This window comes from Trachurus japonicus, chromosome 10 (assembly GCF_045865225.1).
Source record: "Trachurus japonicus isolate A0001 chromosome 10, Traja_1.0".
In the NCBI taxonomy this organism is placed as follows: Eukaryota; Metazoa; Chordata; class Actinopteri; order Carangiformes; family Carangidae; genus Trachurus; species Trachurus japonicus.
In genome coordinates, this window is record NC_140916.1 from 37,564,069 (window position 1) to 37,582,000 (window position 17,932).

Below are 17,932 nucleotides of genomic sequence, written 5' to 3' on the forward strand. Positions count from 1 at the left end.
TAAGGCATCTTGAGCGGTCAAATGCCGCTAACGGGACGAGATCGGTCAAAACGGAGGGTTCAAGCAAAGACGCTTTATTTTGGTTCAAGCTAGCTACACCGAGGGTAGGTTAGCTTCCTGTTTCAAAGTAAAAGCACAAATTCTATCGTCATGGTTTTCTGTATGTAAAGGGCAACGGGTGTTTTATTTTGTGAAAGTAACTAGAAGTGCGTTGGTCACAACGGCTAGCTTGAGTAGCGCCGAATTTGTCCGAACAAAATTGTAAACAGCTGGTATTTAGACAAATTAACGACACACTGCTGATCTAAACGGCTACTTTCTCACCTAAACATGTTTGAAATGTGGATAAAGTGATATATTTACAGAGTTTAGAGCTAAAATGAAATCAGCTTCTGACTGCTGATTTCAGGTGGAGGCAGGCTAACACTACCTATACACTTCCAGTGTTTGAGCTAAGCTAATTACGGGCGATACGGCTCTATCTCCCTCGTTACTGCACGCACAGTCGAAAGGATGGTGTCTATCTGCTGGTCATGGACTCGGGAGTGAGGCAAGGCACGAAAAAAAAAAAGTTGGCGTATCCCTTTAAATGAACTTGATAATCATTATGTAATCACCTGGCTCATCCAAGTGAGACTGGGTCTGGTGGAGCATATGAAGGACAGCATCATCCACTGCATGATGTTCCTGCTAGATAATGGTGGCATTAGAGCAGTGGTTCTCAACCTTTTGTACATCAAGGACCCCAAAATTGACACAAATTAGACCACGGACCCCCATTGGACCAAATTTAGCAGTAAACACCAGAAATACACAAATATTTGTTCTGAGACTGAAGAACATTACTTTTTTATACTTTTAAATTAGGGCCAATGGCGTGATTTTTTTGGAAATATTATAGAGAAATTTCTGGAAAAAAAAGTGGTCCAATTTCTCCAAAAACATTTAAACATTTCTAGGAAGAAGTGGTAAAAATTCTAAAAAAAAAAGTAAAAATTTTCTCCAAAAACAAAGTGGTAGAATTTCTCGTAAAAAATGTTCAAAATAAAAATAAAAAAGTAAAAATTTTCTAGAAAAAAGTGGTAAACTTTCTAAAACAAAAAAGTTATTTAAAAATCTAGAAAAAGTGGTAAAATTTCTCGTAAAAAATGTTCAAAATAAAAATAAAAAAGTAAAGATTTTCTAGAAAAAGGTGGAAAAATATCTAAAACAAAAAAGTTTTTTAAAAATCTAGAAAAAGTGGTAAAATTTCTCATAAAAAATGTTCAAAATAAAAATAAAAAAGTAAAAATTTTCTAGAAAAAAGTGGTAAAATTTCTAAAACAAAAAACGTAAAAAAAAAAAAAATCTAGAAAAAGTGGTAAAGTTTCAAGAAAAAATCGGGGACCCCCTTCAAATCTCTCAAAGACCCCTAGACCCCACGTTGAGAACCACTGCATCTCTCTGCATCCAATGTACATGACCCAAGTCCTCTGCTCATCATGGTCAGTCATTTAACCATCAGGTGTTTCTGTAAACCCCCCCAGCAGCAGCAGCAGCAGCTCCACTGGTCCCAGTTCATCTCAGTCAGCTTCAGATCAGAGGCCTGTTGATGCTCCGGTGGTCCCGTTTGGTTTGGACCTGTACTACTGGGGCCAGGAGCAGCCCAACGCTGGCAAGATTGTCAAGTAAGAACAACACACACACACACACACACATGATTTAAGTATTCCCCTATTTTTTATGAACAGTCTACACTGCCATTTGAGAGTTAAAGTTTTTATATTTAAAGGGGACATATTATGGAAATACCACTTTTTGAAGGCTATATAGGTGTTTGTTTTGGCTTCTGGCCCCTAAAATGTGAGAATTGATGAAAAAAATCTGTAATTTTCAGACTCCCTAGGTTGAAATCTATGTGGTTTTACGAACTGTTCCCTCCCCACCCCTACCTGGTAGCAGTAGAAGGGGCGGGGCAAGCAGTGGTTCATTTGCATTTAAAGGGACAGACACTGAAACCAGCCGTTCTGAACAGGGCTGTTTAGAGAGGATGAAAAGAGCTGTGATGTTTGATCCTTGGGGGATTTTGACCAAAGCATGTCACATACAGTACATGTCTTTAAAGGAGAATTCCGGCCATTTTTGACCTCTAACTCGTTGTCCTGATGGTCACCCAGTGTTGGGGGGAGCAAAAAAGGCGACTAAAATTGATGCAGGCAAACCAGAGTTACAGCGCTACTCGGCGCTAGGGATAGCGACAACGCTAAACCACAACAAACACTCAAAAAACAATCAAATTTCACAAAAATAAACGGTGGAGCAGTGCAGTGGTAATGTCCATAATATCTCCGACCGTTTATTTTTGTAAAGAAATCATCACAACAAGGAAAAAGTGTTTGTTTCTGTGGCGGGGAGAGCAGGCGCTCTGTGATCGGAGTTCGGCTGTCTGAGGTGAGTGACTACATGCAAAAACACAAAGTTTATATATAAGGTCTGGACTTTTTGGCCAAGACCCAGAGGTCTCGTAATTGGCTTTAGAGGCTTCTCGAAGATTCGGCTTTTTGACACTGTATCTTTTTTGTAATAAACCATTTTTTACCATCTACAAAGAAGACGTGTCAGAGTGGTCATCTTTTCATCAGCATCGACATCAAAATATACCACAATACTGTTCACTATATGAGTTCAGTGGTGTCTCTAAGGATGTACCAGAGATATTTGATTGTTTTTTGGGTGTTTGTTGTGGTTGAAAAAATTGCCCCCATAGGTTAGCGTTGTGGCTAGCGCTAGCGCCGTCTAGCTATGGTGTAACTCTGGTTTGCCTGCATCAATTTTAGTCGCGTTTTTTGCTCCCCCCAACACTGGGTGACCATCAGGACAACTATTTAGGGGTCAAACATGACCGAAATTCTCCTTTAAGACGCATGGGAACTATTTTAATTTGTAGAAAAGCATAATATGTCTCCTTTAATCCAGTCAGACAGAAGTGAAACGGGTCAGGACATGTGGAGGTGGATCAAGTGGACACTGTGTTTGCTCTTCCTGCAGGGCGGCCTCTCAGCATCAGTTCTGGGTTCCCTGTGAGGTGGAGGAGGAGGTGCAGAACGAGCAGCTGCTGGCGGAGAGCAAGAGCAGGTACATCTCCTTCCCTGGAAGCTTCGTTCCCGTCAGCCATCACTGCAGAGCTCCGCTCGGCCACGGGAAGCTGTGTCAGAGGCAGGACCGGCTCAAGGTAACAGACACAAGGACATCTGGACACTGTTCCCTCTAAGGTGTTTTACTGCTCCTCCTCTTTGCCCAGAAGACAAAAAAAGTTGCACACTCAAACATCCCCGACTAGTTTACTGTTTATTTCTCCCTAATGTGGCTTCGAATTGTGAAATTTATGACCTTAACCGTGGTCTGTAGTGCAACTACTTTTGCTTTAGAATTATTATTACTGTTCATATCAAGAATGCTTCTGGGACAAGAGTTGATGACACCAACTTGATGTTAGTTATTTTTTTTATATTGTTCATATGGCAATACATGACACAAAATCTATTTTGCCAAAACAATATTGTATTTTGTTATCATTAACTGTAACTGGAGTAGCCTAGGTCAAAATAATCTGTTATTAAAGCAGAAGTAAGCGATCCGGTGGTTTTGGCTAATGCTGTGTTCCAGGCAGGCTTTTGAAACCGTAAATTACAGCTTCAAGTCACAACTTACGACTTTGTAGTGTTCCAGGCAACCCACTCGTGTTTCTCCGACCTGTTTTACCTGTGAAAGTCACTATAACGGCCACTCGTAACTTCTGACCCGTGAACTCGTACCAGATCGAACTGGTACCACTTCACGGTCGGAAAAACACGAGTTACGGGTTGCCTTGAACGCACCATAACGTCTTGTCAGCCGATGGAGTTAGCAGCCCCCGCCCTCGTCATGGATCTATTGGTCCTCGTCCCTACGTCACCACATTCAGGCGCATCCCTTGGCTGCACACACAGAGAGGACTGCCCCTTTATGCCGTTCTCTCTCCTCATTGGATAAAACTTGTAGGATACAAGGAAAGTTTTCTCCTGGGCTCAGAGCAGAGCAGAGTGACTGACAGACCCGTGTTTCAGACCAAACACTCTATAGAAGTGATTGCTGTCGGAAGATACAACTATTTAAGACTTAGATTAACACAAACATTCACCTTACTTCTGCTTTAATCATTATAGTAACAGCCAATTGTATTGATATTTGGAGTTGGAGAGGTGAGGCCATAGCACCAGCATGTGGACGTACTGTGTGTTCGCTTAAGCTGTCGCTCACAGTCGCTCAAGCAGGTCATCAGGGGAGTTGAATTTCTGCTCAGGAGTTTTGAAAATTAGAGGGAACATTGCATCTGGACTGCCTGTGTGTGTTTGTGTGTGTGTGTGTGTTGGGGTGTGTGTGTGTGTCTGAACTGTGACTCTGTTTCCCCCCAGTGTCCTTTCCACGGCCCCATCGTTCCTCGAGACCAGGAGGGTCGACCCAGCAGGCAGGAGGACCGACTGAGGGAGCAGCAGGAGGAGTGGAGACGGAGGGAGGAGCAGCCAGGTGGGGAGCAGCACACACACACACACACACACACACACACACACACACACACACACAGTACCACCTGTAGGCGAGACATCAGGTGTGATGATTTGGACTCTAAACACTGGCGTGTCCATGGTGACCAGTTTGTTCAAACACACATGCAAAGTCAACAAAGTCATAACTTCATAAAAAACACAAGGAATACAACAAATCAATAATCAATTCAATTTCAGCAATAAAGCACAACAGAATTTAAAGGGATAGTTCAGCCAAAATTGAAATTTCACTCATTATCTCCTCCCCCTCATGTGGACTAAGGGCTGGGAGAAGTTTCAGAGTCCTCCGTGGCTTCTCTGAGTTACAGGGGGTCTCGGCGTAGCAGTGCATGTCCATATGACGGTTGAGAACGGAGCTCAGTGGCGCAAAAAGTGGGTATGCACTATATGTAGCGCATAGGGGCGTCGCACTAGAGGGGGCGCCAAAGAGATGGGGGAGAAATTATTTTCGGCATTTTCTGTACAGCCCTACACTCACAAACAAAACCTATTTTAAATTGTGTATTTCTTCGAGGGTATTCTTGTATTAGAGGTTCAGAGGCTGTAGTCTGGACTGTAGAGCAGAGAAAGCTGCTCAGCTTTAATATATAATAATTTAAATATGGCTGGATGATCAATTACAAATTAAACTGTGGTTTGACAAATTCAAACACATTTATTGATGATTTAATTTAAAGGAGCCACTGTAGCCTATAAGATCATGTGTAAGATTAAATTCAGTGTTAAAGGCGCCCAGGCAGGCAATTTTGAAGTAAGACGTAATCCAATAAGTATTCAGAATACATTACTTTGAGTAATCCAAATATTACCGATAACAGATTTTGTAATCAGTAATCTGTAGGGGAATACATTTTACAAGTAATCCTCCCAACATTGATTGTATATAATAAAATAACACAAATAATATAATATATTCTTGAGAAATTTGAATTTTGGGTGAACTATCACTTTAAGAGAAAAGAAAGAGATTAAAGAATTATACAAAGATTATTTAATAGATATATGAAAAAGAATTAAAAGAGGAAGGTAAAGTACAAAAATACTATATAACCAGACCGAGTCAAGACCAAGACCAAGACCAAGAGAGTCCACATGTCAACTAGCAGCCTGCAGTGTCTCGTGAGCCACCAACTGTGTGTGTGTGTGTGTGTGTGTGTGTGTGTGTGTGTGGTTGTGGTTGTGTGTGTGTCCATGGCATGCAGTCCAGTGAGTTATGAAATAGCATCTTTTGTTACCAACAGCACTATTGATCCACAATCTCACATAGACACACACACATCACACACAGACACACAGAAATCAGTGTGACAGTGATGGAGCTCCTTCATCCTTCACCTGCAGCACTCACACACACACAGCTGGTGTTAAAGAGATAGTAGCATTTTTTTTTAAGTGGGGTTGTATGATCTACAAATAGCCCCTAAGTACTTTAATTGCAGTAGAAGACTCTCTGCACTCCTCCCGTTAGCAACGCCAGCCCATAATAGCCCTGCCCAGAGATTTACAACATACAGTGTTGTGAACAGACCCAAAGAAACGGCCTATTTTCACGGCCTAAAAGAGGTTTTACCTGAAAAAAAATACACAGTTCCATTGTTCGCTATAATATAATTTTTTCCAGCCCTTCAAAGTGCAGGAAAAACACAGTTTTTATTTGGACCTAACCAACTCACGTATCCCTCCGCCCAGGGTTAGCGCCCGCCGATCAGCAGTTGGTTAGGTCCAAATAAAAACTGTGTTTTTCCTGCACTTTGAAGGGCTGGAAAAAATTATATTATAGCGAACAATGGAACTGTGTATTTTTTTTCCAGGTAAAACCTCTTTTAGGCCGTGAAAAGAGGCCTTTTCTTTGGGTCTGTTCACAACACTGTATGTTGTAAATCTCTGGGCAGGGCTATTATGGGCTGGCGTTGCTAACGGGAGGAGTGCAGAGAGTCTTCTACTGTAAAAAAAAAATGCTACTATCCCTTTAAGTCTTTTAGTTTCACTAGACATGTTGACTGGAGTATTGCCAGTAAGTAAAGAGCATTAAATCTCACGTTCATGGGAACATTCTGTGTGTTTTGTGGGCGATCTACTACAAGTAATTGTCCAAATGAGGACAGGTGCAGACAGCAGTAGGCCTATGTAAATGAGAGTATTGTGGGATGTCATCAGTTGGAGAGTTTGGCAGCATGGCCACAAGTGCAAAGTGAAATGTGATCAGATGGAGATTAGGTATCTGTGGAATACAAACACCTCAATCCCAGCAAAGAAAGAAACATGGAGATGAACTGTGAGAGAGTAAAAGCAGATATGAAGCAAAGGACAGAAGAAGACACGTCTTCTAATAAAACCCTGGCATGTGGACATTAAAGGGACAACCAGGAGTTTTGGAAAAGCGAGTGTGTTTTCACACTACATTCACTACGTTATTTTGTTATCTTAATTAATGGTGTAAATGCTGGGCGAGCCGACCAGCGTTTCTTTACTTTCGGTTTCGTGGCGAGTCATGAGAATAACGCCGCCGAATCTCCGTTTATGGTGGGAACTACGACGGTATGTGATCGTCTTCCAACCTCTGACTTTAATTCTTGATGAATGAAAACATGAGTCTGTCTTGCACCGGTCAAAGAATTTCACGGTGCGGAGGCTCATAAATGTAGTGTGGAAACACTTCGCTTTTCCAAAACTCCTCGTTGTCCCTTTAAATCAGTTAGGGTGAGGGATTATTTTCATTCATTGCACTCAGCTGTTGTTTCAAGCAGCTCTTCTCTTGTACTGTCACATGATCAACGACTAGTCGACGTCAAGCTCAAAACGTCACTGTGGAGCAGTAAAGTCGACTAATCGACTAGTCTGTGTAACCCCTAGTGTGGACGCTGAGTGTGTAGACTTAGTATTAGTATTAGTATTAGTATTAGTATTTTTATTTAGCACATAGAAGATGTATAAAACAGCATATTAAAAAGTGGAACGACAACAACAAAAGACATGCAAAGTATACAGTAGATAAAGCAAATGTGCCGGAGAAACCAAAAAAACCCCTAAGGGCTTGTCAAGTGGTCCTCCAAAAGATAAACATTCAACATACATTTAATTTACAGAATGAAAAAACTACATAAAACAATTAAAAAAAGAGAAAATCAATATTGTGTGAAAATTCAAGATAAACATTTGACATACATTTGTTAAGATAAGCATTCAACATAAATTTATAAAGATAAACATTCAACATAAATTCAGTTTACAGTCATGTGAAAAACAAAAGTGATGTAAAAAGTATGTGGAATTATGCATTGCTCAACTGGGCCAATAGAAAGTGAATTGTTTGTTTCTTAAATGAATTTATGCTTGTGCAGTTTCTAAGGTGGATCGGTAATGCATTCCAAAGATGCGGACCTCTAAATCTGATTGAGAACTGAGAGAAAGTAGACTTAAAAAAAAAAAAAAAAAGTGAGGACACTGTGGGGACACTAAGTGTGGACACTTGGACACTAAGTGTGGACACCGTGGGGACACTGAGTGGACGTGTGGCTCCCTGACAGGACTGACACTAGTGTGTGCTGGGTTGCCTCAGAGTTTATGCAGCACACTGGGCTCACTGACAGAGATACACTACACTCTGCTTTACTGACACACACACACACACACACACACACACACACACACACACACACACACACACACACACACACACACACACACATCATTGTACTTCTATCTTTGTGAGGACACTCATTGACAGAATGTATTCCCTAGCCCCTTACCCTAACCTTAACCATCACTCTGAACCTACCAGTCCCAGCCTGGTCAGATGCTACATGAACTGATGAAGCCTCTTGGATGAGAGGGTGAAACGTCTTCCTAGACAAATAACCAAGTCCAGTTGCGTTCGGTTTAAATTTCCTTGAGATAACTATGACCTGGACAAATGAGAATATTCACAGGCTTTTTACTCTTAACCTAACTTCAACCTAATTATAAAACGGAAAGGTGAAATCCTGCGATCTGATTGGTTGTTAACCGTGGTATATTGATATTGGCTACTATTCTAAAACCTTATCACAGCGTAAGCTATCACTCCGCGTCAGGCACGTATGACTGGTATGAATGGAAGTTGTTGTCGTGTATCCATGACAACGGACTGTTGCAGTCCGTAGCAAAAGACAGCTGATGTTTTTACGATGTTAAAAAACGGACTAAAGTAGTGTAATTGACATGTTTAAGGTGAACTTTCACCTCCAGAGGGTTAACAATGGTAGAGGGGACTGAGCAGTGACAGAGGAAAAGACCAGATGCAGAGCTACTAGGAGCTAACGTCTGGAGACAAGGGACTAGTTTTTCTACAGTGAGGTTATTTTATTGGATAATATGTATTTCTGGTTGAATAAAACTACATGAAATTGATTGCGTATTCCTCTTTCATATTGTCATTATTGGTAACCGTTTTATAAAAGCAATATATCACTCCAGTCCGTGGTCTATGCTCATTCTACCACTCTAAGGGGGAACAACGGCCCTTAGAGTGGTAGAATGAGCAGAGACCACGGACTGGAGTGATATATTGCTTAAATATAACCTAAAGTCTTAACCCTCAAACAGCCCTTAGAAAAAGTGAGGACCGGCCAAAATGTCCTCACTCTGTTGGTTAAAAACTCTTGGTCCTCACAACGTAGTAAGTACAAGAACACACACACACACACACACACACACACTGTGCTTACTGATGCGAAGCTGAGAGACATCTGAACAAACCAAAAACCCTAGATGCCTTCGTGGATGTGTGTGTGTGTGTGTGTGGCCTGGCCCCTGCGCAGACAAACACACACACACACACACACACACACACACACACACAGACACAGACACACACACAGACACACACAGACCCAGCTGGAGGGCTAAGAGGTGTTGACAGAGAGGAGAGCCCTGCTGCTGCAGATTAAATTCACAAGACCATCTCTCTCTCTCTCTCTCTCTCTCTGGAGCTTCTCCTCTTTTTTCTTTTCTTTCATCTCCTTGTTTTCTTTCTCAAACTCCTAAGATCACAACAGAGTAATAGACACACACACACACACACACACACACAATGTAAAGGCAGCTGCTCTTCTTTAGCAGTAATGATTCTCCTAAATACACCAGCTGCTTTTCAATTACTGCTGATCTGTGTGTGTGTGTGTGTGTGTGTGTGTGTGTGTGTGTGTGTGTGTGTGTGTGTGTGTGTAATGAGGGATAGTTGAAGGTCCAGTCAGACCCAGGGTCAGCCCGGCTGATTAATAACCCCTCACACACACACACACACACGAAGCAGGGGTCAGTGTTTTGACAGACTTCAGTCCCGTCACCATCACAGTGTAATTACTTTGCATTACCACAGCTTTATCACTAATTCCCCCCTCGGCTCGTCATTAAGCAGAGTGTGTGTGTGTGTGTTGTGTGTGTGTGTGTGTGTGTGTGTGTGTGTTCGTCCGGTCCGCTTTCGTCGTTACTTCACATCACACACACTTTTACTTTATCACACAGAGTATATATATATATGGCATCGCGCTTTTCATTAAGAGCAGAAGTGGATTCAGATGAGTGTGTTTCTGTAGCACCGTTTCTCTCATCATCTGCATTTACACTCAGTCCAGTTACTTTTCATGTGAGAGTGTGAGTGTGTAACTGCAGCAGACAGAGAGAGGGATCAGTCAGTAATACTGTGAACTGTAGATCCCAATAGATCTTACATTGTACAACATATGAAGAGGAAAAGCCCGCCATGGCTACTGAGATTCTCCATAGTTAAAGCAGATATCAGCTTCACGGCCGTTTCGGCTAATGCTGTGTTCAAGGCAGGCTTTTGAAACCGTAAGTTACAGCTTCAAGTCAGGCATCAGTTGGTCCTCGTGCTACGTCACCACATTCACGCGCATCCCTTGGCTGCACACACAGCCCTTCATGCCGTTCTCTCCCCTCATTGGATAACACTTGTATCCCACAAGGAAAATTTTCTCCTCGGGTTACAGCAGAGCAGAGTGACGGAGAGACTCGTGTTTAGGCTGAAATACTTCATGTAAGTGATTGCTGACGGAAAATAGGACTATTTAGGACTTATATTAACAAAAACATTCCACTGATATCTGCTTTAAAGGTTATTTCAGTCTCTACTGAGATGTTTTCAATTGCACTGGACTGGACTGTTAAAGGACAATTCCAGGCGAATTCAACTCGGGGCTGTATTTTCATATCATTTTAGGTCTAAAAGAATGAATCTGAAGATTTTCAGTTTAATGTCTCCTGTTTTGTGGTAGTTGTGTCTGTCCCCGCGTCGCCACGGCAGCAATGAATGGGAGTGGATGTAAGTTCTGCTGTTTAGGCTGTTTCCATCCCTCAAAGCCACAGACAGCGTCAGATGGAGACTCAAACATGCAGCCAGAAGTTTATTTACTTCAACAAGCCCAGGGTATCCGCGGGGTCTTTAAAAGTATTAAAAGGTGATAAATCAATTTTGGGAAAATTAAGACCCTTAAAAAGTATTAAAAAGTCTTTTCACAACTTTATAAAGTCTTACATTTTGAATTTTGAGGGTATTTTTTCTGAATTAGCTGTCCAAGAGTTTGAGTCCTAAAAAACATTGTGAAAGTGTGTGAATTTATTAATTTTATTAAAAAACAAAGATGAACCGGTACACATTGAGAGTGGAGCAATGTTTTTTTTTTATAAACTCTGCCTTTGATTATCCTTGAAATCTGTGATAAAGACTATAAACCACTATGATACAAGTTAAACTAAAACCTAAAAGTGTCACTGATGTAAATGGTTACAGCTTGAAGTGGCGGTGAGGTATTAAAACATATTGAGAAGGTCTTGAAAAAGTCTTAAAAAAGTTTTAAAATTAACTTCAAGATTCCTGTATAAACCCTGAAGCCGACATGTTTGTAAAACTACAGGTGCAGTAGGAGCTCCCGTTTGTGTCATAAACACAGGAATATCAACTCTTTACTTGCTTCAAGTGTACATTTTTTTCCACAGACAGCGTCAGGTGGCCACTCAAACATGCGCCGAGAAGTTTTTTTTTACTTGAAGCAAGTAAAGAGTTGATATTCCTGTGTTTATGACACAAACGGTAGCTTTTCCCACTGCACCTGAACACACCGCGCACGGCAACTGGGTCTCGCGAGACTCTGGGAGACTTTGAATTAGATCTAGTTTTACAAACATGTCGGCTTGTTGAAGTAAATAAACTTCTGGGTGCATGTTTGAGTCTCCATCTGACGCTGTCTGTGGCTTTGAGGGATGGAAACAGCCTAAACAGCAGAACTTACATCCACTCCCATTCATTGCTGCCGTGGCGATGCGGGGACAGACACAACTACCACAAAACAGGAGACATTAAACTGAAAATCTTCAGATTCCTTCTTTTAGACCTAAAATGTTAGGAACATACACCCCAGAGTTGAATTCGCCTGGAATTTTTAACTTCTTTACTTTGCAATTTGGTGATCTGTGATCATCATTGACCAGTCGGCCTAGTGAGCCATCTTCTTGTGAGGCATCGATGCTATATTTGAACAAGTTAACATACCTCAGTTTTTGAGAGTTTGAGTGTGAGATAGATAGATAGATAGATAGATAGATAGATAGATAGATAGATAGATAGATAGATAGATAGATAGATAGATAGATAGATAGATAGATAGATAGATAGTGGTTTTTACCAGAAGATAGATAGATAGATAGATAGATAGACTTTATTGTTGCCCGGATCAAGCGGATGAAAATGGATGGATGGATGGACTTTATTGTTGTCATTGCACAAGCACAACGAAAATAGTCGCAATCCCAGGTGCAAAAGAATAAATACAGCAGCAATAGACAATACATTATAACTATAACAACAGAAAGTCTGCAGGAAAGAAAAGAGGTAAATACAGAGACTGTTGATGAAAAACTGTCCCTGAAGGCAACACGTATCAGTGGTTTTGCATGAATTTCCCTCTAAAACAACTCTGTGTGGTAACGTTGTGTTATTATCTCATAGCGTGGTGAATGTGCAGCTCACAACTTGTCCACCAGAGCGTTGTGGAGTTGTTGGATTGTGTATTTGATGAGTTTGATGAGGGAAACCAAGAAATCCCATAATGAGCCTCCGTAGCGTAGCTCTGAGCAGCTCACGGCTCTGCTCCGCCGTTCTAAACATAGCTTGCACTGACAATTAAAGGTAACGAACCTACTGCTATAATGACTATAGGGGTTATGGTGATGGGCTAATTGCTGTCCCTTTAAGTCTTTGTCATAGTTTCCCAGTCTTGCACCCAGCTGTGAATGAAGTCTTGGCTGTGTGTTGCAGACTGGCGTGATGCAGACCTGATGCGAGACATCGAGGCAGCGACCGGAGAGAACCTGGGCTCTGACAGAGTGCGTAAGAAAGGAAAAGGAAAAGGGAAGAAGAAGAAGTTCCCAAACCTCAGCGACCTCAAACAGAGCTCCAACACGTCCCGCTCCCGGCTGGAGAGGAAAGTCTTCAACAAGTACGTTCACCGGCTCATCACGACACAGCACCGATGACTGGAAGACTTCCTGTTACCACACAGAGCGATGATGAGCTGTCTATCACCTGTGTCTGCGTATCATTTTGCAGTTTCAGGGTTTCTACAGCTTAAGCCAAGTTACATTTAAGACTTTTTAAGACTTTTTTAAAGCCACTTGAAATGAAATTTAAGACCGACTTCATAATAAACACAAATGCAGAAAAAAAGAAGAAAAAAAACACCACATCTATTACATAGGGTTAGGGACAATTGTACCCACTTTCCTCTGTGATCCAAGGTAAAGTGACTGCTACATGAACATTGGATTGTGTCTCTTTCCAGCTCCTTTCTAAATAAATGTATAAAAAGTCCAGAAAAACAAAAGAAAACACTGACTCTGGAGCTGGTGGCGGTGAGAGATTTAGAGTTGACGGCCACTAACTTCTCTATGTCAAAATGTTACCAATTATTTAGAGATTTGAGACTAATTACAACCATAAAATCCCACTTACCATGTGTTAACATTTTTAAGACATTTGAAAAATTGATTCAAGACATTTTAATGCCAATTAAGGCCTTGTTTTTAGATGAATGAATTCAATGCCTTAAGACTTTTTAAGGATCCGTAAGAACCCTGGGTTTGTGTGCAGAAAGATGTCAACATTAATGTTTTTTTTCAATTTCTTTTTTTTAAAATTATTTCCTCACAACCACTTTTACAATATTAATTCAGCAACCATTTGGACAATTCATTCTACAAGTGGTATTAGTAGACAAACAATCGTCTTTTGTTTTTGTTTTTTTAGATTTATATATACACATGTAAAAAAAATAAATCAGAAAACCAAAATTTTAGAATATTTAAAGGGACAACGAGGAGTTTTGTTAAAGTGAAGTGTTTTCTCACTACATTTATGAGCCTCCGCACCGTGAAATTCTTTGACCGGCGCAAGACAGACTCATGTTTTCATTCATCAAGAATTAAAGTCAGAGGTTGGAAGACGATCACATACCGTCGTAGTTCCCACCATAAACGGAGATTCAGCTACGTTATTCTCATGACTCGCCACGAAACTGAAAGTAAAGAAACGCTGGTCGGCTCGCCCAGCATTTCCACCACCACTAATAATAACAAAATAACCATAGAGACAAAACCATAGATTTATCTAAAATGGAGCCGTTAACAAGTGGTAACGGAGATTCATCCACATTAATATGAGACTTTTTTTATAACCAAATAGAAACTCCTCGTTGTCCCTTTAAGAAGAAAAAAAAAAGAGAAAAAAGAAAAAGAAATCAAAAACAACGGCAACCATAAAGAATAAAAAACACGCCAAACAAACAAAGAAAAAAGACAAATACTAATGTTTTTCTGTGTGTGTGTGTGTGTGTGTGTCTCCAGGAGCACCATGCGCAGAGTGGCTCAGGTGATGAGTAAAGCCGACAGCAGGAAACACGACAAGTTCTCCAACCAGTTCAACTACGCCCTGAACTGACCTGAGATCAGCAGGTGGACTGAGATGTGACAACCTGATGTCTGAACACTACGTACATGTGTGTGTGTGTTTGATCGGTTTCTTTAAGCTTTGGAAGTAACAGGACCGATTGACTGATTATTGATTATCGATCACTGATCAAATGTGTGCTGAGACATGATGATAGAGATTCTTCATGAGCAGCTCCTCACACACTGTTGATGCCTAAATGAATGATGTATATATCTGATGTATAGACCACATGGTTCAGCACCAGACCCTTTGGAAGTCTCCACTTTTCATTTTTATGACTACCTCCATTTCTGCTCCTTTTTATGTGATTTTGAATGTTTATGTGATTTTGAAAAGATTTTGACATGATGTGTGTGTGTGTGTGTGATGATAAGTGTAAATCAACATCAGAGATTTGTACCAGAAGTAAATTCAGTCTTTTTCTTAAGTCTCATTTGTTTCTTGTGCTCCATCATTTCAAGATTAAAGGACAATTCCGGGCAAATTCAACAGGGGGTGTATTTTCCTATCATTTTAGGTCTAAAAGAAGGAATCTGAAGATTTTCTGTTTAATCGCTCCTGTTTTGCGGTAGTTGTGTCTGTCCCCGCATCGCCACGGCAGCAATGAATGGGAGCGGATGTAAGTTCTGCTGTTTAGGCTGTTTCCATCCCTCAAAGCCACAGACAGCGTCAGATGGAGACTCAAACATGCAGCCAGAAGTTTATTTACTTCAACAAGCCGACATGTTTGTAAAACTAGATCTAATTCAAAGTCTCCCAGAGTCTCGTGCGAGACCCAGTTGCCGTGCTCGGTGTGTTCAGGTGCAGTGGGAAAAGCTACCGTTTGTGTCATAAACACAGGAATATCAACTCTTGACTTGCTTCAAGTAAAAAAAACTTCTCGGTGCATGTTTGAGTCGCCACCTGACGCTGTCTGTGGAAAAAAATGTAGACTTGAAGCAAGTAAAGAGTTGATATTCCTGTGTTTATGACACAAACGGGAGCTTTTCCTACTGCACCTGAACACACCGAGCGGCAACTTGGGTCTCGCGAGACTCTGGGAGACTTTGAATTAGATCTAGTTTTACAAACATGTCGGCTTGTTGAAGTAAATAAACTTCTGGCTGCATGTTTGAGTCTCCATCTGACGCTGTCTGTGGCTTTGAGGGATGGAAACAGCCTAAACAGCAGAACTTACATCCGCTCCCATTCATTGCTGCCGTGGCGACGCGGGGACAGACACAACTACCGCAAAACAGGAGACATTAAACTGAAAATCTTCAGATTCCTTCTTTTAGACCTAAAATGTTAGGAAAATACAGCCCCCAGTTGAATTTGCCTGGAATTGTCCTTTAAGTATTATTAGTATTGAGTACCCGGGTACATCAAGTCAGTACTGGAGTACTTTGAGTAAGTGAAATGTGGCTCCTGTGTATATATTGTATACTGTAAATCCATGCCAATGATCCGATATTGTCCACACCAGATTCATCTGGAAAACAGCTAAAAAGCAGTTACTGATGATGGTCTCATTCTGAACTCATCCTCATCAACTTATCATATATCGTATGACCAAAATAAACCATTCAGTCAGTCAGTCAGTCAGTCAGTCAGTCACCTACTTTCTACTACAAGATGCACTAAAACCCATGTCCTACAACTTTTTAAAGATCTATTTTCAGCTCTTAATACAGTGACACTACAAATTGTCAACTGCTCCCTCCAGTTTTCTGTTTTTTACCTCAATGTTCTGAAAACTGTTGTCAGAAAGCTAGTGGAAAACACATTATCCATTAATAATCCAGATCCATTCACCATGACTAACTACAGACCAATCCCAAATTTCATATTTCTCAGCAAAATCTTTGAAAAAGTTGTATTTTAAAAAAATAATTAAATACCTACCAAACCAAAATTACAAATTGTATGTTTTTCGTTCTGGCTTGACAGAAACTGCCCCTGTTAAAATGTACACTAACATGGACTCTGCAGCGTCTGAATCCCAGTGCTGTTAGGTCTCAGTGCTGCATTTAACACTGTCCATTCTGAGACAGACCAGATTCACGGGCTTATCTGCTCTACCACCTCTACCTCTCTGCTTGACAGGGATTTCCATTTGATACAGTTGCTGTGAGCTGAGAGGTTCCACAGGGCTCAGTCCTCGATCCACTCCTTTTACTGCTTCCACCTCAACATAGCTTTCAAATATACTAAATACTAACTAAAATAATAACTACGAGGATAATACACGATTCTGGGTCTCTCTCTGTCTGAATACAGTAACTACTAATCCACAAAAACCCAACAGAGAGCAAGCAGGTTCTTAAAGGGATAGTTCAACATTCTGGCAAATTAGCAAAGTAGTTAGGCGCAAGTAGTACTGAGTATTTGCTTCGTGTGTCATAATGTTACATAATTATACGTTATCATATCATAGCGTGGTGAATGTGCAGGTCACAACTTGTCCACCAGAGCGTTTTGGAGTTGTTGGATTGTGTATTTGATGAGTTTGATGAGGGACAGGGGACCTATTCACCTCCATTTTGCTAGCTGAGCAGCTAACGTCTCTGCCCCGCTGATCTCAGAACAACATCCACTACCTATCCCTATGACTATAGGGATTATGGTGATAGGCGAATTCTCCAAAATGTTGAACTATCCCTTTAAATCCCTGTGTTAGCTTTCTATACATGCCAGAAATCACTTTTAAAAAACCACAAAAAAAACCAATTTAAAGCACTGATTTGTTTTATTTCTATTTACCTGTCACATGCATAATCTACACCTTTTCTCTATGTAATTTACACATTCTAATCTGTTTATAATTTCATGAATGCATACATTTATCTACTTAGGTTGTTATTTATTTATTTGTCTGTTTATTCTATGACATATTTGTGTTATATATGTGTTGTTTTAGATGTACGGTTGTTGTGAAGCACATGCTTTCTGCAGACTGTACGAGTACAGCGCGTTCGTTTCAGAGAAGCTTGATCGAGAATTCTTAACCCTCTATGGTACCATGTTGCCCTCAGGCAACATACCACTTTCTGGCCTGTCACATCTCCACAATTCATCCCATTTAATGCTGTAATACTTTAAAAAAGAGAGGAGACCTTAGAGAACCAATAACAATGCTTTAATTTATCACATGACTTTCAAGAAGCCACTGAAACCCTTTTTGCAGACTTTTTCAAAGGAAACAGGTTTGCCATTTTGCTCCACTAAAACGGTCTGAAAACATACAGTAACTTCCTGGCCCTTTTTCATCTGGAAAAAAATATATTTACACTAATAGATTAGTAAAGTTTAATTTTTAATAGTTCCATGCAATTTATTTACTTATTAAATAATGGAAACTTGT

At 40.7% G+C, this 17,932-nt stretch overlaps 1 protein-coding gene across 7 annotated transcripts in view; it reads left to right on the forward strand.

The window, feature by feature from the left end:
- The window catches only part of uvssa (UV-stimulated scaffold protein A), a 74,647-nt gene extending 59,756 nt beyond the window's left edge, over window positions 1–14,891 (forward strand). For 3 of the 7 annotated variants that reach the window (XM_085788626.1, XM_085788625.1, XM_085788627.1), the window contains 5 exons: window positions 1,527–1,667; window positions 3,028–3,211; window positions 4,434–4,545; window positions 12,901–13,081; window positions 14,484–14,891. In XM_085788626.1, coding sequence (XP_085644752.1) covers window positions 1,527–1,667; window positions 3,028–3,211; window positions 4,434–4,545; window positions 12,901–13,081; window positions 14,484–14,577 — 712 coding nt within the window. In that variant the 3' untranslated portion in view covers window positions 14,578–14,891. The remainder of the gene's footprint in view (window positions 1–1,526; window positions 1,668–3,027; window positions 3,212–4,433; window positions 4,546–12,900; window positions 13,082–14,483) is intronic. The other 4 variants (XM_085788628.1, XM_085788630.1, XM_085788629.1 and 1 more) reach the window with 2 other exon arrangements.
- Window positions 14,892–17,932: the final 3,041 nt, after the last annotated feature.